General features: G+C 42.5%; 3 protein-coding genes and 2 long non-coding RNA genes across 8 annotated transcripts in view; 4 read left to right on the forward strand and 1 right to left on the reverse strand.

Annotated features, from left to right (window-relative positions):
• The window catches only part of pcnx1 (pecanex 1), a 28,576-nt gene extending 23,947 nt beyond the window's left edge, over positions 1-4,629 (forward strand). For 2 of the 3 annotated variants that reach the window (XM_069160667.1, XM_069160668.1), the window contains exons 29-36: positions 882-982; positions 1,076-1,226; positions 1,307-1,537; positions 1,614-1,888; positions 1,993-2,171; positions 2,282-2,727; positions 2,837-2,977; positions 3,531-4,629. In XM_069160667.1, coding sequence (XP_069016768.1) covers positions 882-982; positions 1,076-1,226; positions 1,307-1,537; positions 1,614-1,888; positions 1,993-2,171; positions 2,282-2,727; positions 2,837-2,977; positions 3,531-3,671 — 1,665 coding nt within the window. In that variant the 3' untranslated portion in view covers positions 3,672-4,629. Of the gene's footprint in view, positions 1-881; positions 983-1,075; positions 1,227-1,306; positions 1,538-1,613; positions 1,889-1,992; positions 2,172-2,281; positions 2,728-2,836; positions 2,978-3,530 lie in introns of those variants that run through there. The other variant, XM_069160669.1, reaches the window with a different exon arrangement.
• A 1,325-nt stretch (positions 4,630-5,954) lies between these two features.
• Positions 5,955-13,488, forward strand: lgmn (legumain). Its single transcript, XM_069160670.1, has 13 exons — positions 5,955-6,098; positions 6,262-6,359; positions 8,799-8,880; positions 8,978-9,060; positions 9,146-9,221; positions 9,709-9,771; positions 9,864-9,930; positions 10,438-10,556; positions 11,230-11,319; positions 11,476-11,682; positions 11,759-11,929; positions 12,144-12,211; positions 13,064-13,488. The coding sequence occupies exons 1-13, from the start codon at positions 5,955-5,957 to the stop codon at positions 13,104-13,106; spliced, it is 1,311 nt and encodes a 436-aa protein (XP_069016771.1). The 3' UTR covers positions 13,107-13,488.
• Positions 6,354-9,957, reverse strand: LOC138205030 (uncharacterized). 2 transcript variants are annotated; one of them, XR_011178847.1, is made up of 4 exons: positions 9,794-9,957; positions 8,952-9,241; positions 7,045-7,257; positions 6,354-6,472 (listed from the first exon to the last, which is right to left on the reverse strand). It is a non-coding gene; the product is annotated as an uncharacterized lncRNA (long non-coding RNA). The 2 variants fall into 2 exon arrangements; XR_011178845.1 differs by lacking the exon at positions 6,354-6,472 and having other exon boundaries at positions 6,729-7,257.
• A 1,148-nt stretch (positions 13,489-14,636) lies between the features above and the next one.
• On the forward strand, positions 14,637-20,824 carry chp1 (calcineurin-like EF-hand protein 1). Its single transcript, XM_069160671.1, has 7 exons — positions 14,637-15,056; positions 15,467-15,539; positions 16,704-16,784; positions 17,244-17,371; positions 17,469-17,530; positions 18,147-18,269; positions 19,027-20,824. Exons 1-7 carry the CDS (start codon positions 14,990-14,992, stop codon positions 19,078-19,080), a joined length of 588 nt encoding a protein of 195 aa, XP_069016772.1. The 5' UTR covers positions 14,637-14,989; the 3' UTR covers positions 19,081-20,824.
• Positions 20,825-21,218: 394 nt separating this feature from the next.
• On the forward strand, positions 21,219-24,990 carry LOC138205033 (uncharacterized). Its single transcript, XR_011178848.1, has 2 exons — positions 21,219-21,544; positions 21,974-24,990. It is a non-coding gene; the product is annotated as an uncharacterized lncRNA (long non-coding RNA).
• Positions 24,991-25,191: the final 201 nt, after the last annotated feature.

A 25,191-nucleotide genomic window follows, 5' to 3' on the forward strand; every position in this document is an offset into this window, starting at 1 on the left:
GACTTCAGAATTTTTACTATATTGTGTCACAAGAAGTTTTGATTTTTAATCTACGATGAAGTATCAGGACCACATTAAAGAAAAAAAATGAGAAGAGTATTTTTTTTTTTTTACAGTTTTGCCTCAGAGAAAAAAGTTAAAATAATATTTCCAGAAAAAAATTACATTTCAAAATTAGAATTTAATTTTTGAAAATAGATCAAACTTTCTTTGTGCTTCTGACTCCACAAGATGTCATTTTGATGAATCAGTTTGAGTAAAAAAGTAAATTCTGTCTCTTTTAGCTCATAAACAGTTTGGTAATAAGTTTCAGAGACTGAAATATCTGGAAATGGACAGATTTGACGGTATCCATTGTTGCACCTGCAGCAATACAAAGAGGATGTTCTCAGTTGAAATGTTTTTACTTTTTATTGCAGTGGGAGAAACTTGCTCTCGAAACTCTTATTTTTCATAAAAAAGACACAAAACCACCTTCAGCTGTTGTGCAGCAGGATGTTGGTGTGTGAAGTCAGACTGTCTTAATTAATGTGGATGTTATAATTGAAATGTGTCAGAATATGTTGTCTTGCATGACGACACAGACAGTTTGGATGATAACTGGGAGGATTATTTTTCTTTGTTACTTAAAAGAATCCACTAAAGTCCAGACAATGACGCTTCACAGTCAACATCAAAAGACCTTTAAAGATCGTTAACGCCTCCCAGCCGTTTGATTTTTTTTTTCCAACTTTAAGGGATGTTTCTTCCCGTTTCTCCCCGAGCAGCGTTTTATCTGCGTCACTTGTTGTCAGATGATTTTTAAAAAGAGAAGAAAGTAGTGAGTCTGTGTGAAAAGTTTGAGATCATATCTGAGTTTGTCTCCGCTGGTTTGTCTGCAGCCTCTGGACAGTGAGAGGGACTCGGCTCTGGTGCTGCTCTGCTTCGGCCTGTGTGTGCTGGGGAGGAGAGCTCTGGGGACGGCCGCCCATCACATGTCCAGGTCACTCCCTGATCTTCATCATCTCTGTCTGTGCTCCTGATGAAGAGGAGTGACTCATCCTCACCTGTCTTTTCTTTCTCTGCTCTACCACAGTAACCTGGAGTCCTTCCTTTACGGACTTCACGCGTTATTTAAAGGAGACTTCCGCATCTCTTCGGTGCGAGACGAGTGGATCTTCGCCGACATGGAGCTGCTCAGGAAGGTCGTGGTTCCTGGAATCCGAATGTCTCTCAAACTCCACCAGGTGAGACTCAGCAGGTCGACAGGAAGCAGCCTTCAGCGTCGCTCTCAGGGTCGAATTCACCCAGCTGTTCTCTCTGTCAGGACCACTTCACGTCCCCCGACGAGTACGACGAGCCGGCAGTGCTGTTTGAGGCCATCTCCTCCCACCAGCAGAACCTGGTCATCGCTCACGAGGGCGACCCGGCGTGGAGGAGTGCTGTGCTGTCCAACGCCCCGTCGCTGCTCGCCCTGCGCCACGTCCTGGACGAAGGGACCAACGAGTACAAAATCATCATGCTCAATCGCCGGTACCTCAGCTTCCGGGTCATCAAGGTAGGCTGGAGAGATGATAGAGAGACCGTCGCTGGTTCTGAGGCAGAATATTTAACAAGAACTTCCTCCACTGCAGGTGAATAAAGAATGTGTGCGAGGCCTGTGGGCGGGGCAGCAGCAGGAGCTGGTGTTCCTCAGGAACAGGAACCCGGAGCGCGGCAGCATCCAGAACGCCAAGCAGGCTCTGAGGAACATGATCAACTCATCCTGCGACCAGCCGATCGGATATCCCATCTACGTGTCGCCGCTGACAACCTCCTACTGCAACTCCCACCCGCAGCTCGGACACATCCTTGGAGGCCCCATCAGCATCGGCAACATCCGCAACTTCGTGGTCAGCACCTGGCACCGGTCTGTCATCAACATGTTTTATGAATGCAGGAAATGTTCAGGTTGTTCTTTTGTTTAATTTTGTTTACACTGAGATTGACGAAGATGATTTTTGTGTGTGTCAGGTTACGGAAGGGCTGCGGCGCCGGCTGTAACAGCGGCGGGAACATCGAGGACTCGGACGGCGGCGGTTTGTCGTGCGGCAGCGGGAACGGGACCGGAGGAGAATCTCAGCAGAGCTCAGTGTCACAAGGGGGCCCCTCTGGACCCACCCCCCCCCACTCGTACCAGCCCCATCCTCTGGGTGAGAACAACACAGCTGGATCTCAGTCCAGTAGCGACATCACAATGACACTTTAACACATTAATCTGTTCGGCTTGACTCAACCTTCCTGCTCTCCTCTCCGTGTTCAGGCACCAGTCAGAGTTCTCAGTCTGTTCAGTCAGGTCTGGTCCGTCACTCTCCGGCCCGAGCCTCCGTGGCGAGCCAGTCGTCGTCGTACCGCTACAGCAGCAGCCGCCACTCGTCGCTGCGGACCTCCACCACGGGCCTGGAGCCCTGCCGGCGCTCCTCCACCAGCCAGCTGTCCCTGCGCACGCTGCCCACCTCCCTGCAGCTGCGTCTGGGCTCCACCTCGGACCCCGCCGGCCCCTCGGCCTCCCTCTCCAGCCACAGCATCCCGCCCTGCAAGCGCCACACGCTGGTGGGCCTCCTGGGCAACGACGGCCTGTGCAGCACCGTGACGGATCCTCTGAGCCAGCATCATCATCATCATCATCATCATCACCACCACCACCCGCAGCAGCACAACCCCACCATCTCCACCATACGGAGAGACGACATCTCCTACCGGGTGCAGGTCTGGAAACCAGTTCTACCACGAAATTCAACCTCTGCAACCTGTGTGTGTGTGTGTGTGTGTGTTTGCATGTCAATCATCTCTGCTGTGCTTGCGTGCTGTCTCTCAGATCGTGGATGTGAGTCAGGTGCTGGAGAACATCAACCTGTCGAAGAGGAAGGAGCTGCAGTGGCCTGACGAGACCGTGAGACTGAGAGCAGGACGGACCTGCTGGAGGGACTGGAGCCCTTTAGAGGGCATGGAAGGGCATGTAAGTGTTCTCCGACAGCTGTGAACACATCTGTAATCAGGGTTTTTATCTCCTTCCTGCTCATCAACAATCACTTCAGTCAACATGAGATTTTTCCTGCAGCTGCAAACGAAGGCTAACATGCAGAAAAATCAACATTTCAAGAGCTTCGGCTCCAAAAACTACAACTTGAAACAAAAGCCAGATGTAAAGTTTGTAAAAAATACTATTGATGTATTAAACTGTGGGAGAGGGAGCCCTTCGTTACCATGACAACAGTAAAATCACTGCTCTGCTGCAGCCCAGTTGAGGAGAAGCTTTAGGCAGGCCGACCACATTCACTCATTCTGCTCCATTTAAGAAGAAATATTTTCATCAGTTTGTTGTTGAAACAGTTAAAAAAAAAAAAAAAGTGAAGATATATGTCTCGCACACTCTGACCTCTGACACTATTACTGTGATTTCTTTGTGATGATCTTGTGTGTCCTCTTGTTTTTTTCCCGGCCTGTTAACTTCCTGCCTGACCCCCGTCATGAATCTGATTGGACGCCGCCTCCCCTGTCACCCCCTGCAGGTGATTCACCGGTGGGTGCCTTGTAGCCGAGACCCAACCAACCGCTCCCACATCGACAAGACCATCCTGCTGGTACAGGTGGAAGATAAACTCGTGCCCGTCGTCGATACGGGGGTCATTGAGTTGGGAGCAGAGGTGTGAGACGAGGAAGCACACATACATCGCGCCAAGCCTGGGGAGCGCCCCAAATCCTGCTCCTTATCACTGAGGAGGACCGGAAGCCAGGGAAAAGTGCAAGCACAGGCAGAGTATACATCTATCCAACATGCTTTACCGCGCCGACACCTCCACAGTATCTGCCTTGCTTCGCGTCTCAGAAATGCTGCATGACAGTAAACGACCCTTCAGTTAAGTTCCTACTCGCTACTGGTGATTAATTTCTATGCATTTCATCGACCGTGACAGAGCTGAGTGTACGCAGCGCGTTTCCTTTCTCCTTAAATCATTTGCCAAATAAGTCTATTGAACGTTTGCCATGGTTTCATTCATGTGAATTTTTTTTTTTTTTTTTTTTTTCTGCCAAGACTGCAGAGACGTCGAGCTGCGAGCCGACGGCGCCGACCTCGACTCTCTGTTCCAACGTTGTCATTCCTCTTTGGACTAATTTGAAATTTTGCGCAAAGAAAAAGAGAAAGTTGCACTATAATTTTTGTTTTTTAATTTACAGCGATGCACTACAATCTTTAGCTAATATCACATCTTATTTATTACAGACTCTGAATGGCCATGGTTACCGATGCCTTGGGAATGAAAAAAAAAATGCAATCGTCATTCTGTTTTCAGCCATTTTTATTTGAATATTTTATGTTTGATAAACTTGAAAATAACTTTTTACTGTATATGATTATATCTATATATATATATATATATATTTACACAAATATATATATAATGTCAATGTATAAAAGATTTTGTTTTGGATATTTATTACTGTGAACATGGTATTTACACTTTGTTACATCTTTCTTCTTCATTTTGGGACAAAGGTTAACGTGTTAAGGACCATCGGTTGAAAACGAGAAACGCATTTTTGATGGACTGTTTCACTATTTAACTTAATTCTTTTCTATATGGAGAAATAAAAGTTTGATTTATTGCAGTCTTTAATGCGCCTCCTCTCAATGCTTCCTGTTATTGATCCGACAGGTTGAATGTGACATCCGTGAGGCCAATAGAGCTTTTGGGGAAACAACCTACAAAGACAATCAAACTCAATCAAACTTAGTCCAAAAACACAAACTCACCTTAAAGAGTCTCTTTAGGTCCAGAGGTTTTTCTGCCAGAAAGGAAGGAGGTCCTTTGTGTCATAATTGGTGTTGAGATCATAACTTTTGAAATGTTACAGGTTACTAGTTACCCTGTTAAACATGTAATTAGTAAATCTAACTATTTTAATTACTTCAAAGTAATGTAACTTTTTACATATGATTACTTTTCTATCAAATGTTTTAAACTGAAATGGCCTAAAAAAAAAAAATGCTAAACTGGTCAAAAGAACTTCAATTCCGTTTGGAAAATGATTAACAAATCACAAGTCTGCAGATCACAGCTGACTGCATTGAATAACCTCAAACCAGGTCTACATTCAGGTCTAGTTTACAGGTTTATGACACTGGTCTTAAGATACCATCCTGCACAGCGGAAAGATTCAAAGCAGCAGAAAGAATATTCAATTCTACAAAAAGAACATATTCAGCATTTTGAATAGTAACTGCAATTTAATTAAATTTTTCTCAGTAATTATGACTGATCACAGTTACATTTATTTTGGCTGCAGGGATGTTGTGCTAAAAGTGTCTCATCTCTATTAGAGTAAAATAAAAATAAATTTGTTTGTACAGTCTCTTTATTATTCCCTGTGAAATGTCATGTGAGCATCTGGATTACCAAACCCTGATGTCATCTAGATTTTGTACTCTCATGAGTAAAAATCAATTTTTTTTTAAAGCACATGACTGCACATGACTGTTTACGGTAAGGCCCCGCCCTCCTCGCTCTCTGATTGGCTACTGCGCTCGAGTATGCGCCGACTGTTTTTCCCGACATAATATGTAAACGTGCTGCCGACTCGACGGAAGATGTTCTCGTAGCTGCTTCACTTCCACCAACAACACAGCAAAGAAAAGGTAATAAAACAAGTCTGCGTGTGTGTTTTTATCCGCTTTAATTCACCCGGAGTGTGTTTTATTAGCTTTAAAGCACTTTAATCTTCTAAAAAGTCGAGGTTTCTGTTCGCTTGTTATTCTAGCAGCGGCTAGCTTCCCAGAATGGATACCATCATCATGTGACATACAGCCATCAGATGTTATCTTGTGTCGAACTTTTTCCACCTCGCCATCTCCAGCAGATACCTTTACTCTTTGGGGTGAACCTAAACCTTTTTAACCCCGCTGTCATCCCTCCAGGACTCCCACAGGAGGTGAGATGATGAGCCGCTACGTCCTCTTCGCTCTGCTCGGCCTCGGCGTCGGGCTTGTTCTCGGATTTCCCACCCAGGAGACTGACGGTGGGAAAAACTGGGTGTTGATCGTGGCAGGCTCCAACGGCTGGTACAACTACAGGCATCAGGTGGGACGGGGGAAGCTGTAATGAGGCCACTGTGCAAACTGCATGACTCAAGAAGTTCGCTGCAAATAAGCTCCTTCCTCTCCAGCGTGTATGATTTTTCCTTCTGTTCTTCCAGCTTTTAAAACACTCGGACTGACTGTGATCATGTGTCTCTCCCTCCCAGGCCGATGCTTGCCATGCCTACCAGATCGTCCACAAGAACGGCATCCCAGATGAGCAGATTGTGGTCATGATGTATGATGACTTGGCTCAAAATGAGGAGTGAGTTGGCACTTTTTTAAAGGTTCTCTGCAGCTGTTTCTTCTTCTTTTTCTTTTTCTTCTTCTTTCCCCCGAAGTGTTCACAAAATACATCAGTCATATTTGTCCTTCTTTCTAGAGAAGATACAGCACAAACAAATCTTCAAATTGAAATTTAGGAATTACTTTTTCACAGGTTATATTACATTTAATTTAACAGACAGATTAAAGATTGAAACCAAATTAAATAATTGTTCATTATTTACATGTTTCCTTAATGGGAATTTTTATAGAAATATAACTGAATGTAAGTATTTAATCATCAAATAATTTTTCAAGCATTTTGTAAATAGTAAAATAAATAAAATAAAATCACATTAGAAACCTGACATCTTCAGTTTATTATGAGTATAAAACATAGATTCTCACTTTGAAAAGCTTCAGCTATTAAAAATTTGGCACTTTTTCTTTAAAAAAATTATTTTATAATATAATCAATTAAAATATTGTCTGATTTACTGTCCGTCTTTAGATTAATCGATTATTTGACAGCTTGTTTCATCTCCAGACTTTAACTCCTAAACTGATAAATAAGGAGAATATTGATCAGAATTTAGTGTATATGTGTTAAAACATAAGAGATGAAGTGACAGTTTATTCACTGATTAATCTTTTGAAGTGTTTTTTTAAGATACTCAGAGATTTACTCGACTGTCAGCAACTGCTCTGTGACGCTCGAATGAATGTCTGTCTCCTCTCTGAGCCGGTGATGAACGTATTTCAGGGTTTCCAGTGGTTGTTGGTTGCAGCTGTTTCACTTGAGTCCTGTTCACATTTCCCAGGTCGCTTTGTGTCGCTTGGCGTTGAGTCAAGTAGGAGTCACAAGGAAGTCATTTCTCTGACTGGAAGTTTTGTTCCTCCTGGAATTTAGATAAAACACAGACAGCTGACAGAGTCGGCTCTTAAGTTTTAGTATACATCACTTACATTTGAATTAAATCATAAAATCCTGATCAAATCTTTGAAAAATTTACTTGTATTGGATAAAAAACAGAAACTCTTCATGCTTCTGGACTGCACACTTCTTCATCTGTGGCTGCACTTCCACCAGATTTAATCCCTGATTAATCGATGTATTTTTTGATTGATTAACAGTCAAATCTGTTTGATGTGTTGACAGCGATATACGAGCATGTGTGTGAGCGTATGAGCGTGTGTGCGTGTGGTGTGGTGTGAGCGTGTGTGTGAGCGTGTGTGTGGTGTGTGTGGTGTGAGCGTGTGTGAGCGTGTGTGTGTGTGTGGTGTGAGCGTGTGTGGTGTGTGTGAGCGTGTGTGTGTGTGTGGTGTGAGCGTGTGTGTGGTGTGAGCATGTGTGTGAGCGTGTGTGTGGTGTGTGTGGTGTGAGCGTGTGTGGTGCGAGAGACAGAAATAGAAAGAGAAGTCTGCATGTTAATGTTTTCCCGCCCCTTCTCGTTACTGCAGATTATGTTGGGTGTTTTTCTGCATCAAATCATAGATATCAGATGTCAGTTGACACATTAAATGCTTTTCTTCTCCTTTCAGGTGAATCACAAGTCAAAGAAATGTGTTTGTTTTGTGTGCGAATGAGGGCTGCTGGCCAATTTATAACGGAGGAATGTGGTTATATTACCTGCGTTGGCCGACAATCACGATGTGTCTCGTAAACTGGGTCCAAGTTTTAGTTATGCAACATTGATTGTTTTATATTGATTGCGTTTGTGGTTAATAAATAACTTTTATTGTAGCATTTGCACTGAAGATTTTCCGCTTTTTATGTTAAATATCATTAATTTTCCTTCCAATTTGATGAGATTGTTCGTGAGCTGCTGTAACAGTGCAGTTCGTCACGTGAAGTACGTCATTATTGTTACAAGAAGTGATCCTGCAGTCAAAGCAGGAGAAAAGTTGTTTTTTTCAACAGCCTGTTTGTGGCTTGGTCCCCTGATCAGTGAATCATTCGTGTGTTTCCCTGTCAAAGTGTTTTGTCAACCAGTTTCACTTCCTCCTGTGAATCTCTATCATTAGTATCATAGTATTAAAGGGCAGGGGGGGAAACGGAAAACACAAAAAAAATACCCCAACACACAGACAACACAACACGCACACTCGCACACGGTGAAGATCACGACCATCCAATATTTGGTTGTCAGCTTTGTCCCTTGTGTGCAGAGATTTCTCCGGATTCTCTAAAAAATTTTTTAATGATATTATGAACCGTAGATGATGAAATCCACCATTTCTTTGTACTTTCTTTACATTATGTGGATCTTGTGCATATGACAGGTGAATATTTTGATAAATTATAATAATGTCGTCACATGTCTAATAACGACAACAAGAATAACAGAGAGCAAAGGAGATGAGTGCTGGATATAAAATAATAATAATAATAATAATAATCATCGTCATCATCATCATGAACCCTATGTTTGTTTGCAAGGAACCCCACCCCTGGGATGATCATCAACAGGCCCAACGGCTCAGACGTGTACAAGGGAGTTCCTAAAGACTACACCGGAGATGTGAGTGCTTCAGAAAACACATTTCTATAGAATAAAATGATAAAAAGTTTGGAGAGGGCGTTTGTGATGACCCGTCACATTCCTCCCGTCGCTGCAGGACGTGACCCCTGACAACTTCTTGGCGGTGCTGAAGGGCGACTCCTCGAAGGTGGAAGGTGGCTCCGGAAAAGTGTTGAAGAGGCAAGTGCTGACGCATCGGAGGACTGAACGGCATCTGGTTTATCAAGTTTATTTTTTTCTTACTTCCGTCTGATTCTGTCTGCAGCGGCCCCAACGATCACGTGTTCGTGTACTTCACCGACCACGGGGCCCCTGGTATCGTGGCCTTCCCCAATGATGAGGTGAGGATGATTTTTACTTCCTGCCACACACACACACACACACACACACACACACACACACACACACACACGTGTAGTACTTGAGTTTCTACAGTGTAGTGTTGTCTAAAAACAGCAAACTCTGCACTTACCAGAAATAACTGTAACATTTGAACGCATCAGCTGCCAACACACCTGCAGGTTGAAGTATTTTTTTTTTTCCCCCAGAATTCAATGTGTTCTGTTTAACACACGGATTCTTCTGTTCAGCAGCAGTACGGTGCTACTCAGTGAAACATAAACTCTTTAATGAGTTATTTATTGGATGGGTGGTGATGAAATTTCACGTCTTCTTTCAGAATAATTTGTAATAACTTTAGAGAGCGCTCCAGATTTATATCCGGCACCAGTCCTCACATGTTCATTTGTATTTTAGGGCTCACACACTTCTTGATTCAGTAAAATGTAGTCTGTGTTTGTTTGAATAACTCTCTCTCTGTGTCTGCAGCTACACGCCGAAGACCTCCAGGCCGCCATTAAATACATGCACGACAATAAGAAATACAAAAAGGTACACGTCGTCTGGTTCTTACTTGTGTAGACGCACAAAAATCCAATAACATCTGATACGAACGCTTGTTTTTGTCCTCCACCTCCGCACAGATGGTGTTGTACATCGAGGCCTGTGAGTCCGGGTCAATGATGAACCACCTGCCTGCCGACATCGACGGTGAGTTGACCTTTAAGCTCCACATGGTCCAGAAGGATAAAGAGATAACGGAGTCGGAGCAGGTCAATAAAAAGCTGACCGACATTAACTTTTCCTCGTGACCGACGTTAACTTGTTTTGCATCCTTCCTCGTGTCCAGACCGGACTGAGGTCAGCGATGTGGACTTTAGTTCTAGACTGAAACGCCGACCTCAGCCTTCCAGCTGGTGGTGTCCTCTCTGTCATGTGTGTGGCATCATGTGAGACCTCCACAGGACACAGATCAAAGTCCTGATTTTAATCAAAAGGCTGCTTTTAATCCCCACTCTAACTCCCTTCATCTGCACCCTGATTGACAGTCGAGGTGTCTGAACTTTGTTTTTTCTGGAACATTTTTGACTTCAGAGCTACACACACACACACACACACACACACACACACACACACAAACGTTTGAAGCTGACATGTGAATCTGGAAAATTTTAAATCAGCATGACATGAAGAATGTGTTTTGTTTTTTTTCATCAGTGTACGCCACCACCGCTGCCAACTCTCACGAGTCGTCTTACGCCTGCTACTACGACGACAAGAGGGAAACCTACCTGGGAGACTGGTACAGCGTCAACTGGATGGAGGACTCTGACGTGGTGGGTGGGCTTTCTGCTACCGTGTTCACAGACTGTATACAAAAGTGTTCATAGCTTCCTGGTCTGAAAAATGAGGCCGATGCAGAAGTGCCTTAAAGCTACAGTACCACCGAGTGCCACTAGAGATCGGCTCGAAAAAGCCTCCGGCTCCATAGACTCCCATTCAACTTCTCTCATCAAATACAAAGTCAATAATTCTTTTCCACCAGTTATCTCGGTGTTGTTAGCTAAAGTTGCTCCTTCTTATTAGTTTTCTGGCGGTCCATCTAAAAATAATCCATCATTAATTAGAAAATAAGCTTCAAAAAGACGTGTTTGATTGACAGGCCTGTGGTGCAGTCAGGTTACAGCTATCGGTGGGCGGGACGAAGTATCGTCAGTCAGATCCACTGCCCGCTCCTCCCTCAACTTGTCCAAATATGGTCACTTCCTGCTCCAAACTGCTCCAAACTAGCAAGATGGTGACGGACAGAATCTGAACTTCATAACATTCACAAACCAACAGGTGACCTCACTGCTGGTTGATACTTGAGACAGATGCACAAATCAAATGTCTGCTGGAACTTTGGTAGTTCTTTATCAAGAACACGTCTGTCGTTACCTGAAAGTAGAAGTTTATTTTTTATTTTTGGGGAAATATTGTGTTGCTCATGTTGTTTTTTTGTGCCTCCAGGAGGACCTGAAAAAAGAGACTTTGCTGAGGCAATTTAAGATCGTGAGGAGCCACACGAACACGAGCCACGTCCAGCAGTTCGGGAACAAGGTGAGAGACACTGCTGATGCTGATGAGGAGGGAAATACCATCAAACATTTCACTGCACACCAAAATAATCTGAGGGGAATTCCTGTTTTAACAGCAGTGCCGATGCAGAAGACATGTTCCTGCTTTTATTTTCACAGTCCGTCTCTCTCTCTGCAGACTATGGCCCACATGAAGGTCGTGGCCTTTCAGGGAAACCCCTCCGCTGGCGTGACCCCTCCTCTGATGACCCTCCCCCCCGTCACTGAGCCGGACCTGACCCCAAGCCCCGACGTCCCCCTCGCCATCCTCAAGAGGAAGATGATGGCCTCCAACGACATCAGAGCCGCTCGCAGCCTGCTGGTGGAGATCGACGCCCACCTCAAGGTAAATGGAGACGGCGCCCCCCGGTGGAGCACCTGCTGCGTTACAGACTCTTAACAGAGTTTGTGTGTCCCCTCAGGTCAGGCAGATGCTGGCGGAGACGACGCGGCAGGTGGTCGAGAAGGTGACGGGCGACAAGCTGAAGGCCGAGGAGGTTCTGAACGAGCAGGCCGAGCTGACTCAGCATCAGTGCTACAGGGCTGCAGTGGACCACTACAAATACAGCTGCTTCAACTGGCACAAAACTGAGGTGGGAAGATGCAAACGATGTGGCTACGGGTTTTATTTTAGTCAGATATCGACTGTAAGATGGGAAATGATACCGATTATTTTGTGGGTTACTTTTCATGCAGCTGCGTGGTTTTATTCAGAAAACGTTCGCTTCTCTCTGGAACTTTTGTGACATTTGAAGAGTCCCAGATCGTTGTGTGACATTTCTGACGTGACGCTCTGCTGTGTTTCAGTACGAATATGCCCTGAGACATCTGTACGCTCTGGTGAACCTGTGTGAGAGGGGATACTCCGCAGACAGGTACGCTGCACACTTCTTTAACCAGCTGGTTTCTGTGACTAAACACTTCTTTTATTTCTGTTGTCTGTGAGATTTTTTTTTTTAATTCTCTGTATCCTCAGTGTCACATTAATCCGCAGCGGAAAATAGTCCCCAATAATAGAAAACATTTATCATTAATCTGAATTTAGACTTAAAAAATGCCTTCCTGATATTTTTGGTCAATATTATTATTGTTTTTATTATTAAATTTTAATGATTAAAAAAAAAAATCATCAGTTATTGTTCATTTAAAGGAACAAACTTCAGTTTTAATCATTTCATTCATAGATCATTGTATTAATCTACTGTGTGATGCAAAACTTTTGCCATTAGAAACATAATAATTGCAGTGATTCCCAAGCTGTGGTACGTGTCCCACCGGTGGGCTACAGCAGCTTCACTCAACAGCCTGACTTTAACTCGCCCAAGTCCATTAAAAAAACAAAACAAACTGATTTTATTTCATTTGAATAGTTATTACATGAACACATTAAAGTGACATAAAAATATGACACTTAAAATTATACTTTAAAATGGCAATCATTTCATGAGGCTAACCGTGCAGACATGATGCTAACGTGTTGGTTGGTTCTGGGAAATTACATTTAATTCAAATATGATATATTTTACAGAAAATTGAGATTTAAATCCAAAATAAAATGTCCAAATAATTCAAAACATGACTCTTTTAATGTGGTAATTTTATTATTTTGCAGAATTTATTGTCATAAACATTCGTCCTGCCAGTTTTTTCTGTAACAGAGACGCTGCCCCCTGCTGGCAGGTTTGAGTTTCTGTTATTTACCTCTGATGTTTTTGTTTGCTCTGCAGCATCCAGCTGGCCATGGACTCAGTGTGTCACTTCAGATACTAAAAACCGTTAAAGCTTCTTCCTCGAGAAGAGCAGAGACATCGAGCTTCTCTTTGCACCGCGCAGCAATCGATGTGACGTGGAGTTGCTGTTTTATGAACACACTATAACACTTTTCTTTTTCTTTTTTTTTTTTTAACCTGTTTTGATTTTACTGAGAATTGTGTAGCCTGTTTTATGATGAATTGTCCTATCACTGTGAACACTTGCTCTGATTTTTTTTTTTTTGTTGTGTGTTTTTTTTAAGAATATACAACAATAATGACGTGGAAATGATGTAAATGTGTTTTGCCCTCAGCTTTATTCGTCGAGCCTGTGGAGACTTTGTGGTGATGCAGGGATCATATAAATAAAATGAAAAATAAATAAAATTTGAAGGACAAAACTGTTTTCTGTCAAGTGTTTGAATCGTAGCTGGTCTTCAGAGGAGGACTTGTGTTGTGTCTAAATAATTCTACTTGAGCCTTGAAGTGTGCACATAAACCGACAGGGGTCCTTGAAGGGGATTTCACCCGTTATATCTTACGACAGGAGGAATTATCTTTCTCTTTCTTGCAAAAACAGAATAAACAAGACTGGTGGAGTAAAAGTGTCATCATTGGTGAGGAGAAATGTTTGACCTTTATTATATGAGACGGGAAATGAAAAGAAACTTACTTAGGAAGGCCTGTGAGTCCTCATCGTCCACGACTTTAAAACCGTTTCCACCTAACACCAATCTGTCCTGAGCCGTCCTATTATTTGAAGATGAGCACAAGCATTAAAGCCCCTCTCCTTTCAAAAATGTCTTTTCCTACTGTAGTTTTTCATAAATAAGACATCTTGTATCTTGTAGATCGGGTTATCTGAAATGTGAAGAGTTTTTGTCATTATATATGACAATTAATTCTTAGACTCTGAAGTGAAATCGCGATGTTTTACAGTGTCAATGAACCAATGTGGCATCAAAATTATTATTAATAATAATAATAATAGTTCATTACAACTGTAAAAACATTAATGAAGAAACTTTTATAAAATCGATGACAAGGGAATCATTAGATAAACAAAATAAAATCCATACCTAGTTGTTTTGTTGAAACTGTTTAAATGCCAGAAAATAGAGGTTTTGTTACAGGAAAAAATAAATCCGTGAATATGTTAATTTGGCAAAAAATAGAAATGAATTCATGTCACAAAAAAAAAATGGCTTTTTAATTTGTATATTTCTCACGGCTTTTGAACACAAGTCTGCGTGACTGCTACAGTTGAGACCGTACCCTAAACTGGATGATGTACCTACCAGTCCAAAAATAGTATTTCTTTAATATGACTGAAAATAATTTGTAAACTTTTCAATGGATTTGTTTAATTTTCTCTCAGTTTGTAATTATTTTCTTTGTTTCTTTAACAGACGCAATAAAATTTGATTTTCAATCGGAATATCATCTTATACGAGGTGTCTTTGAACATTTTAATCAGGCACACTCCTCTGCCATCTAAACCCGCGAGGTGGGGTTTACGAGGCCGCCTCCCCGGCAGGAGGCCGGCCTCGTAAACCCCAACTACGTCATCAAACAGGAAGATAACCTGACTGAAGCCCGTCTTCTAACATGCAAACGCGACGAACCGGAGAAGAGCTGTGACAACAAACCGACTCCCGGCCGAGCGGCACCGACAGGAGGACAGAAAACGGCTGTTCGTTCGGACTAACGTCTCTCCCTCTCCGACGGTTGTTTTTAGTTTCCCGCTGCAAACCCGAGCCGTTTGTTTGAGCTCGCGGAGTTAGCGTGTTTGCTAACGTCTCTCTCGGATTGCGAAAGTCGGCTCGTTTTTTTTTTTTTTTTTTTTTTTTTTTTAACGCCCTTTAAACATCTCGACCAGTGAACTGTATTAAAGATCTCAACATGGGGTCCAGAGCGTCCACGTTACTCCGAGAAGAGGAAATCGAGGAAATAAAAAAGGAGACTGGCTGTAAGTAGGAACAGACTAATTCCTGGGATGAACAGACACATCTGAGGTGTCGTTCTCTGCACTTAGACACTTAATAGATCTTTCAGTAAAATCTCCAAATCACACACTCAGAGGGGGAGTTCAGCATTTTATCTGCTAAGAGAGTGAGAAGTTTGATACATTCGCTTTGTATATATGGACTTGTGCTGAAATGAGGTGAAAGTAACATGCTGCTGACACAGTGATGCTTCACTATCAATAATCTGACGATGTCGCATATAATCAGATATCAGTCGGAGGGTCCAAAACAGGACTTTTACTTTCAGTACCTTTTCTTCTGTAAAGTATGAGAATACTTCCTCCACCTCTGTCCGCTGTCTTCTGGTCCTTTGGTAGTAAAAGGTGTGTCCTCCTGTGTGTCCTCCCTGCAGTCTCCCACAGTCAGATCACCCGCCTGTACAGCCGCTTCACCAGCCTGGATAAAGGAGAGAACGGCACCCTCAGGTGAGCAGAGACCACCAGCAGCGTGACAATACACACACTGAACATTAGTTTGGTTTCTTTAGCAGACCAGTTTGGAAGTTTGGTGTCATGCAGTGGTTGATTTTTAATAAATAGATCCTCTCACAGCTTTGCAAATTGTTATAGAGGGTGCAGTAACCTCAGGTGCAGGACTTTATGTCACAATGTAGTGAGTCGGGCCGTGACTTGCGTTTATAAGAATTTGACGATGCAACACGTGTCATGATACAGGAGTTATGTTTCAGTGTGTTGCAATTTTAGGAAAGCTGTCATCGTATAATAATGATAATAATACTAATAAACTTTATTTATAAGAGACCTTTCATACATAAAATGCAGTTAAAATGTTTTTACAGGAGAAAATTAAAACAAAAAACAAAAATAAGATAATACTGTCACTAAAAGAAGTCGCAAATAAAAACCAGTTGTCTTAAAACGGATAAAAATGTCTTAAAAACTAAACTGTAAAAATAACTTCAAATTTAAAATCAATATCAAGTGGTGAGGGTTCAAAAACAGAGACAAAGACTGGACGTAGTTTAAAATGTATTTAAATGAGTTTGATAAGATTGATTGATGAACAAGGTTTTCTTGATTTAGTGTTTTGTCGGTTTGGTAAACTGTGTTTGTTCACTGTGGAGATTTAAAAAAACAAAAACAGGCTGCAGGTAAAAGTTGGGTCAGAAAAAGCTCTGAGTTAATGAAGTCAGTCCTGAACACAGAGACACATTTTTCTGGTTCAGTGATTGGTGAAGTCAGTAATCATTAAGCAACTGAAAGTTAAGTTTGACCTCGAGGTGGTTCGGTGGAGGAGGATTATTCTGAGCCTCTGAAGGACAAAGACTCGTGAAGGATGTTTACACACAACAGTTCTTTCCTCCACCTGTTCCCGCTCCGCTGCTTCGGGACACATTTTTCCTATCGTGACATTCTGATTGTTCGGTCGTTGCCACAATAACAGAAACATCTGACACGAAATACCAAAATTAATCATGAACACAAATCAAATTATTCATCAGAAGTTCATCAAATCTCAGTCTGACTCCTGTGAGAGGCTCTAAATGAAGTGCAGGAAGAGAAGAGCTGTTTAAAATGAAGTGTCCCTTTTTGTGTTTAAAATTCCTTCTCCTCTCCCGACGTCTGCAGTCGAGAGGATTTCCAGAGGATCCCCGAGTTGGCCATCAACCCTCTGGGAGACCGAATCATCAACGCGTTCTTTCCTGAGGGGTGAGTTCTCCCCGTTCAGTCTTCTTTGAGTCACCAGCTCAGCTGAAACAGAGCCGGATGCTTTTCACTCCAGATGCTCTGTCTTTTTCTGCCAAGTCTGTGTGGTAATAAATCTCAGTGAGGTTTAGAGAAAATATTTGACTGCAGTTTTGGCTTTTTTTTTTTTTTTTTTTTTTTTTTTTTTTTTTTTTTTATCATTACAGCAGTCCAAACCCAGATGTTTTTCAATGTATCATTAAACTCCCAAAAAGTCTGACGTGTAGGCGTTTGAATTGCAGCTATGGGTTTAATGGTTTCAGATGGTTTCTCGTTTCTCTGGTTTGCTTTAGAAAAAAGGTGGAATGCATTCAAGTGTGCACACTGTGGTGTTGAGTTACGACCAGGCTGAGCGTTCAACGGTAACCTGATCCTCCGCAGAGACCTCAGGAACCTTGTTTCAGACCCGATTCTGTTTTTCAGGGAGGACCAGGTGAACTTCCGGGGCTTCATGCGGACGCTGGCCCACTTCAGACCCATCGAGGACAACGAGAAGCACAAGAACGCCGCCCCCAGCGAGCCGCTCAACAGCCGGACAAACAAGCTGCTGTGTGAGTGTCCGGGCGGCGCCGCTGACCCGCATCACGACCGCTGACCGGGTTTCTTCGCGCGGACTCACGACTTCTGTACGTTTCTTTATTCTTCCAGTTGCTTTCCGCCTGTACGACCTGGACAGAGACGACAAGATCTCCCGGGACGAGCTGCTGCAGGTGAGTGTGTCATGTAAATAAGACGCCGAGTCAGCGCTCAGTTTGTGGTTGACACACACAGTGAACCAGGCAGGTGGAGAATAATAACATTTCAAACACGGTGTTTCTTTCTGTCCTTCGAGGACATCCTTTATTATCTCCTCTGAAAATATTTACAGCAACAAACTGTGTTGTGTAACATCTATTTTAAAGAAGGATTTCCTCGCCGAGGACGAGACTTTGCCCTACGGCTGATAATGATGTGATCTCTCCCCTTAAGTACAGGCTCATTTCTCCCGGACGGTCTGAACTCCTGTGTTTTGGCTCTGTCCGTGTTATTTCTCGGTTTCAGTGCCTGTAATCGCTGTAAGCTCCGAGTCAAATAACTCAGGCGGAGCTGCTGTTTATGTGCAAAACATTTCTGCGTCACCTGCCGGAGCCTGCGGGGCTGGAAGTAGTAGCTCAGAGGACCGCTTGTCTTCTTATTTCTACTAAATACGTGTGCACTGTTATTTATAACCGTGCAATTCCTACGAATGATCTCGCGTGATGCTAAGACACACCGACCACTCAGGTTATTTTCAGACCGTCTGACCGTATTTGGTATTAAACCGGCCGTGGTGTTCCTCCTCCGCAGGTCCTGCGGATGATGGTCGGCGTGAACATCTCTGATGAGCAGCTCGGCAGCATCGCCGATCGGACCATCCAGGAGGCTGACACCAACGGAGACAACTCCATCTCCTTCAATGAGTTTATCAAGGCCAGTTCTGTGCTCAATACTCGTTTTATTTACACAGCTGTTTGGTCACCACAGGAGCATTCCTACCGGACTTGTTATTTGAAGGGTTCTTTTTAATTAAAGCGCAGACGAAGACCACGTTCACTTTTAGCTCTGGAGGCCCCAGTAGGACTCAAACTGACTACAGTCCAGCAGTGACCTCGGAGAAGAAATATATATTGCAGAGACATATTCTACACACTGCTGAAGGGTTTTTGGTGTGTACCGTCGTGGAAAAGCTGCTTAACTCTTGAAGCTTAAAGCAAAATGTAAAACTCCTGGTGTCATCGCAGGTGTTTCTTCTTTACAGTCTCCAAGAACACACAGGGAGAGGATTTTATAATGAACAGAAACTTCAGGATTTAGTTTTTATTGGTCAGACATGCAGAGCACATTTTCAGAACGGTTTTCAAAACCATGTATAGATGATTATAAAACACAGTTAGCAACTCACGACCTTTAAACTCTTACCCAAGTTGAAGTATCGGGAAAATGAAACGAACCCGAGATCCTCAAAAAGACGTATTTTCATCTATTCCCAAACGCGACTGAAAACTAAAAGTTATTAAAGGAGCTGCCTGAGAAGATCCGCTCAGCAGTTAGTGACGTCTTTTAAATCCTTTCTTTGAACAAACTTCTGTCTGAGAGTCTTTCCTGATTTCAGTGATGCCTTTTAAAGACCGCAGGACCTCCGTTCAGATTTCTTTGATTGTAAACTTGCTCTGCTTTGTTTCCTCAGGTTTTGGAAAAGGTGGACGTGGAACAGAAAATGAGCATCCGCTTTCTGCACTAAGCTCGGTTTCCCTCGAACGCGTCAGGACTCCACCTCATCCAGCTTCCCGGCGGGCTGCAGTCCACACTCCGAGTTCACGCTGCCCCACCGCGCATTTGGTAGATGACGTCATAGATCTTGAATTTCTGCCTCTGCACTGCTCTGTAAACAAAAGGGACACGTTGCGTGCCTTGGTTTGTTTTATGCAATGTCACGATGTATTATTATTTTTTTTTTTTCCCAGTAATGGAACATTATTTATTAGCAGACTTTTAGAGGGTCGTAGTTAGTGCCACCGCTGCTCCGGTACCATACGGCTTGTTTCCAATGCAGTGAGTAAGTTTACTCATTGATATTTAGTTCATTGTCTGTATGAATATGCAATGGTTCAAAGTAAAAACCTGTAAACGAGTTTTTAATGCTAACAGGATCTTCTGAGTTCGCTGACTTGTGGCAGAACAAGTCCGACCTGAGTTTGTCCCTCGAAGCCGAGCAGGACCTGCTCCACACACACGTGTTTGACTCCCTCAAGTGCCATAGCCTTAGTTCCTCTTTGTGAGTTATTGTCTCGGCAGGCAGCAGGCACCTTTAGCCACGTTTGTCCATTTTCTTTTCCCGTGGATTTAACCGAACTACTGCCAATAAAATCGTCATTTCATGGTTCAATCGTCAAACTTCAGCAACAGGGAGTTTGGACCCACCAGGATCCACTGCTGGTTCCACGTGGTGTTCAAAGAAACGGTTTATTTATTTACAACTAAAACGGGTGGTGGACAGAACATCTCTTCAGTGTTTGAGTCTTCCACAGCTGCTGTTCTTGCATGTAACAAAAGGATATTTATCAGGATTTTAGCTGCCCACTTTTGAAGGTTTTACCCCCTTTTGATAAACTCCTGTCTCAGTGTCGGGTCCTGGGGTGGTAACCGGGCCGTGGACTAGCTAGTTCGTAGATTTAGATCCGGTAAAGATAACATGCTGTGCTTCTATTTGTCTTCTTGTGGCTAAGAAAAAAAAAAAAAGTTTGTTAATTTATGCACAACTCAACATTTGTGTTACAATATTTTTCCCCATTGACGATCTCCAGAAGCTAAAGAGAATCAAATGCATTAGAAATATGAATTTTCTGGTGATCTGGAGACCCTTTTAATCTTTAATGTGAGTTTTGTTGAATCATTACAAGAACAGCTGAGGGCAAGAAATACAGCTCAACCATTTTGTTAATCATTACGTGATGATCAGTCAGAGTTGCTCCCTGTGTTATGTGATGTCAGTCGAGGTATTATCAAAGTGATTCATGAATTTGATTTGAATAAAATAAGTGCCATGCTTTATTTGTGTCATTTATTGAGACGGTGATTGCCCTGTTTGTTTTTTATTGTTGGTAGCTGGGTTTATTCTAGTTGATCAATTGTAAAATGTGAATTAATTGGAGTACATCAAAACAATTGGGTATAGTTGACATGATGACATGAAAGTGTACCAAAATCCAGCCAACTTTAGAGCCCTATAACTCTGGCATCCTTTACACTACAAGTGTCATTCAAATTTCAAAGTGGCCATGAGCCTGTGAACTTTACCTCACTAAAGCAGTGTCTTGATATCGGTTTTGGTTTTTAAGAAATCATACTTTTAAGGTTTATGAACTTTTTGACCCATTTCTCAGCTTATAATGGGTGTGTATTGGATGTCATGTCTTTAACCTGTGACCACGCCTGTAAAATACACAGTAGGTACATGAGAATTAATAAATGTATTCCTAACAAGATCCTGCTGCTTACGGTGAAATTATTTTTGTGATAGGACTTGCAGTTTTTGTTTTTTGAGATAATTCTCAGAGGCTCTGTCGCCTCTCCTCAGGGCGAGAATCATCATAGCAACCAGTGATTCAGCAGCTGGCTAAAGGCCTCTCAGATTTCCATAATGGCCGCCCTGATGGGGCAATTTATAACGTTTTGATCAATTTATCATTTCAATATCAAACTTCAGCATCTGCACTGGCACATTAAACATGTCCTCTGCAATTTTCTAAGTGCTGTTTATCGTTTTACATGAGGAAACGGCTGATACTCGGGTGGCGCTACAAGGCTGATTAAACTGTAAGGAGAAACAACGAAGAAGAAGCATTTCCGGGGCGGGCCTGAGCTTTGATTGACAGCTGTCCTGCCCAGTCGTCGCATTCCTCCCTTAGTCCGTAGTAGCAGAGCGAAAATGGCGTAGAGCGGAGGGTGTCCAGAGGAGAAGGAGACGGCTGGACCTTCTTCTCTCCTCGACGGCGTGTCCGCGGGGGGAGAAGGGGGTCCGGAGGTTTTGCGTTTATCTTTCTTCAGACGTGTCCTCACCGACCGTCTCGGCTTAAAAAACCCGGCAAGTCGTTCAGTTTGGGAGAGCTTTATGTGTCACCGTAGAGGAAGAAACCCCCCCGGCTTTTGTTTACCACTGTGTGCAGCTGCAGCTCAAACCACAACGGAAATATCTCTGCACCAAGGTCAGTCCTCTAACCAGCTCCAGCTTTACACCTGTGACTCATTTTGGACATTTTCTGCCTCGTTTAAAAGAGTATGTTGATCTGGAAAATATATTGTGCTGTTTCAGTTATTTTGTTTCGTCTGCAAAATCTTTACATTAATATGTTCTTGTCAAATCATGATGAGTTTCTGTAGTAATAAATGTCTATGGAGCAGGTCCACGATTTTTTTTTAAAGGCTAGAGCTAAAATAATTAGGAATTTAATCATCAAAAAAATGAATACATTTGATCATCAATTAATCACATAAGTAGTTTTCCCAATGCAGTGTGAGGATTTGCTCTTTTTCTTCTCTCTTATCAGACTTCTTTATAAACCAAACAATTCTCCGGATCAGGTTTAATCAGGTCATTAAGTGAAGAAAATAAAGAATATTAATCATTATTCTAGGACGACACCAGCTGAAGCCCAGACTGGAGGGACGAAGGTTGTCTCCTTCAGATCGGACCCTGCACCACCAATGCATCACTTCCACCGCCGCCGAGACCTGCGGAGGTAAAGAGTCTCTGTCAGGATGACCTGCTTTTGGGGTTTCTGGGACACGCGTGTCCTCCTTCCTGTTTGTCCTTCTGCTGGGACGTTTCTCCTCCGCAGCATCCCCTCTTGTCCTGGCCTGTTTCTGCAGCCTGATCACCAACGAGGACGTCTACAGAGACTTTTGGGCCGTCTGAACCTGCATTGTGCACACTCTGGTTATGTCTACGTGTAGCCTAACACCAGCTTTGCAGAAATTGGCACAAAGTCTTCATGTAAACATACAGATAAATCCCCACATTTTAGATCAAAACAGTTTGATAATGAACAAACTATCTGCTCTCAGTTTCTGGGAGGAAGCGACACACGATACTGTAGCAAAGATCAAGGCCTGTGATTCAGATTAGACTCATTTGGGTGTTTTATTTTTGTTTTGTTTTTTTGCACTACCTCATCGCCATAGCACGTCCAACAGGACCGAAGAAGGAGCGTGATCTGTAGCTTAATGGTTGTGAAGCGCCACAGCAGTTTTCTGTGTTGATCCTAGATGCATTTTAGTTTGGGAGGGTGAATAGGAGAGGAGCGAGCAGCGCAAGTGATGCACCCTGTCATCTGTCTTTTATCCCACGTCAAGTCTGCAGGTTGAATGTAGAGGTGAAATTGGAAGTTTTCCCACATTTTCAGTCTTGTTAATTGAAATTAGGCAACTTTTAGTTCGTACTTGGATCTATTTCCACATTGTGGTCCAGTTTTTACTCTCCACTCCGACCTAAACTCACTTTAGTTTAGTCTTTTTCCCTCTTCATGAGCTCTCATTTGTCCATGATCTGGAACCTGCTGCATGTAGAGACAGAAAAATATCCCAAATTGCCCTCAGCTTTGATCCTAACCTGAAAGAAACCCTGGTCTCATTTCTTAGTTGTTGTTTTTTTGTGATCATTTTATAAAAAATAATCACATTTTAACCGGGATTTGTGCAATATTTGATCTTAACTGTCATATTGTTGACCAAACTGTATATTGTATAAAACAAGTGACAAGTTGTTTGAAAGCAACAAAATCACCAATGTCTTCCATTAAGATATGTATAGACTCATGTGCATTAGCTTCTTTAGCGGGAATGTGGTGCCACAACATTATTGTAGCCATGCATGACCAGTAGTGATGCTTGCTTCATGGAGAATAGTGAAATTGACTTCTAGACTAAGCTGGAGCTCAAATTTCAGTCCAATTAAAAAAAAAATTGATGTACTACACCTTTAAATATTTAGTTACAGCTTTGCCCTAAAATCCAGTGAGATCTTTTTATTTCACGTCTAGGTAATGAAAATTTAAGTAAAGTATGACGCAATCAGGGTATATAAAATACAGTATTGACTCACGTCCTAGTGAGCACGCTGAAAACTTAATGTATGACGAGGGTTGCACAATTAATCGGATTCAAATTGTGATTCGTGCCTCTAACGAATCCACCGCATCAGCTGCATCAAAACAACAACCGTATAAAATGTGTGAAATTTACACTCGACAAAAAAACGGACCCAAAATAGTAGAAACGTCGCACGAGGTGCATGTAATTCTCAGCGGGTCGGCAGAACACCGGCCTGGTGCCAGGCACCGTGAGATTGGTTTTCTTCTGTATTAATAAGTAAATGATGCATGAAACATTTAAATTGAAAATAAAATTGTGAGAGAATCTTGATTTAAATTCTAAGAAAAAAACGGTGCAGCTTTCGTACGACGGCTAAAAATCTCGTTAAAATGAGACTCGGCTGCGACGACGATAGAAACCTTTGAGAGGAACTTTTGAAATCCTGGATGATGTTGGGTTTTTTTAATGCCTAGAATTAAGATCTCACCGCGACATCGCTTTGTACATATTACCTCATAATTTTGGGATTCAGAGCGTTATATTTTAATCCATAAAATTGTATTTGATTAGAGTTTTAGAAGCAATAACTTACAATAATGCATGAGTTTAGTGCCAGGGTGTACGTGTTTAAAGGTAACGATTCCCCCTCTCTATGTATTCGACTTTTTTTTATATATATATAGATATATAGATCTATATATATATAGATCTATATATATATTTGGCTTTAAAACGGAGTATCAGGTGTGCAGGTTGAAGACTCGTCCTGCAGAACAGCGTAGAGGTGAGGACGGCCGTAGCATCACAACAAACTGACCTTCTTTCCGAGCCGAGCGGTGCATGAGAGATGCTTTAAATTTCACTTGTAGCATTTTTACATCCAGAAACCCCCCCCCCCCCTTCCCTGACACACACACACACACACACACACACACTTTCTCAGTGGCTCTGTGGCTGCAGAAAGGACTCTGCGAGCTCATTTGAAAAGCACTTTCTCTCGATGTACTGACTTGCACCGTCACCGTCCCGTCTTTGAATGCTGTGTCTTAACGAGCTTGCAATGCTCCTTCTGGGATTTATAATCACCATTTATAAGCAAGAAGTAGGCGTCTACCAACACGAATATATGGGTTTAAAAAAAAATATGCATGACTTAGCAGAATAAAGAATGTATTGCATGCAATAATCCAACTTTGTAATGTGAACGAGTGTAATTAGGATGTTGAAGTGTTCGTGTCGGATGTTCTGAAGCAGTTTTATGGACACGAACGTAGAAAAAGAAAAAGTAAAAAAAGAACAGAAAGAAGCTTCTGTTGTGTCGAACGCGAGGTGGCCGTTCAGCCACAGATCATAGAGAAGCTTCAGTCACATTAATGACTCTGTTGATCCGCTGAGGAGGCGGGCTGTGTAGAAACTATGCACTCCAGAGGGAGGAAGTGGGCATGCTTATTATGTGTGAGCCTCTTGTCTGGTTTTGTATTAACTTAAAAAAAAAAAAAGATGATGATGATAAATCTGTATCAGAAATTCAGCAATAAAATGCAGCATGGTGCCAACTGGACGGCTGCGTGTCGCTGTGTGCTTTCAGAGTTTGAGAAAACGACGTCGTGCAGCAATGAAAAGTTTGCATTTAGAAAATAGAATATTAGTGAAGGGAAATTTGACAAGAGGAGCTCAAATTCTGTCCTACGAAGGACCTATATCTGGATGTAGGTTCCAAAAATGTACGTTTATTTTACGTGAAATTCCATTTAATACATAC

Source organism: Embiotoca jacksoni, unplaced genomic scaffold, assembly GCF_022577435.1.
Source record: "Embiotoca jacksoni isolate LCO1_2020_lvr unplaced genomic scaffold, fEmbJac1.0.p SCAF_27, whole genome shotgun sequence".
NCBI classification, from domain to species: Eukaryota; Metazoa; Chordata; class Actinopteri; family Embiotocidae; genus Embiotoca; species Embiotoca jacksoni.

Excerpts from the sequence above, each read along its gene's own strand:
- lgmn (XM_069160670.1), top strand. The coding sequence starts at position 5,955 with ATGATGAGCCGCTACGTCCTCTTCGCTCTGCTCGGCCTCGGCGTCGGG. Across the intron at positions 11,930-12,143 it reads TCAACTGGCACAAAACTGAG|TACGAATATGCCCTGAGACA; the intron begins GTGGGAAGATGC and ends GCTGTGTTTCAG. Across the intron at positions 12,212-13,063 it reads AGGGGATACTCCGCAGACAG|CATCCAGCTGGCCATGGACT; the intron begins GTACGCTGCACA and ends TTTGCTCTGCAG.
- chp1 (XM_069160671.1), top strand. The coding sequence starts at position 14,990 with ATGGGGTCCAGAGCGTCCACGTTACTCCGAGAAGAGGAAATCGAGGAA. Across the intron at positions 17,372-17,468 it reads CCGGACAAACAAGCTGCTGT|TTGCTTTCCGCCTGTACGAC; the intron begins GTGAGTGTCCGG and ends TTATTCTTCCAG. Across the intron at positions 17,531-18,146 it reads CCCGGGACGAGCTGCTGCAG|GTCCTGCGGATGATGGTCGG; the intron begins GTGAGTGTGTCA and ends CCTCCTCCGCAG.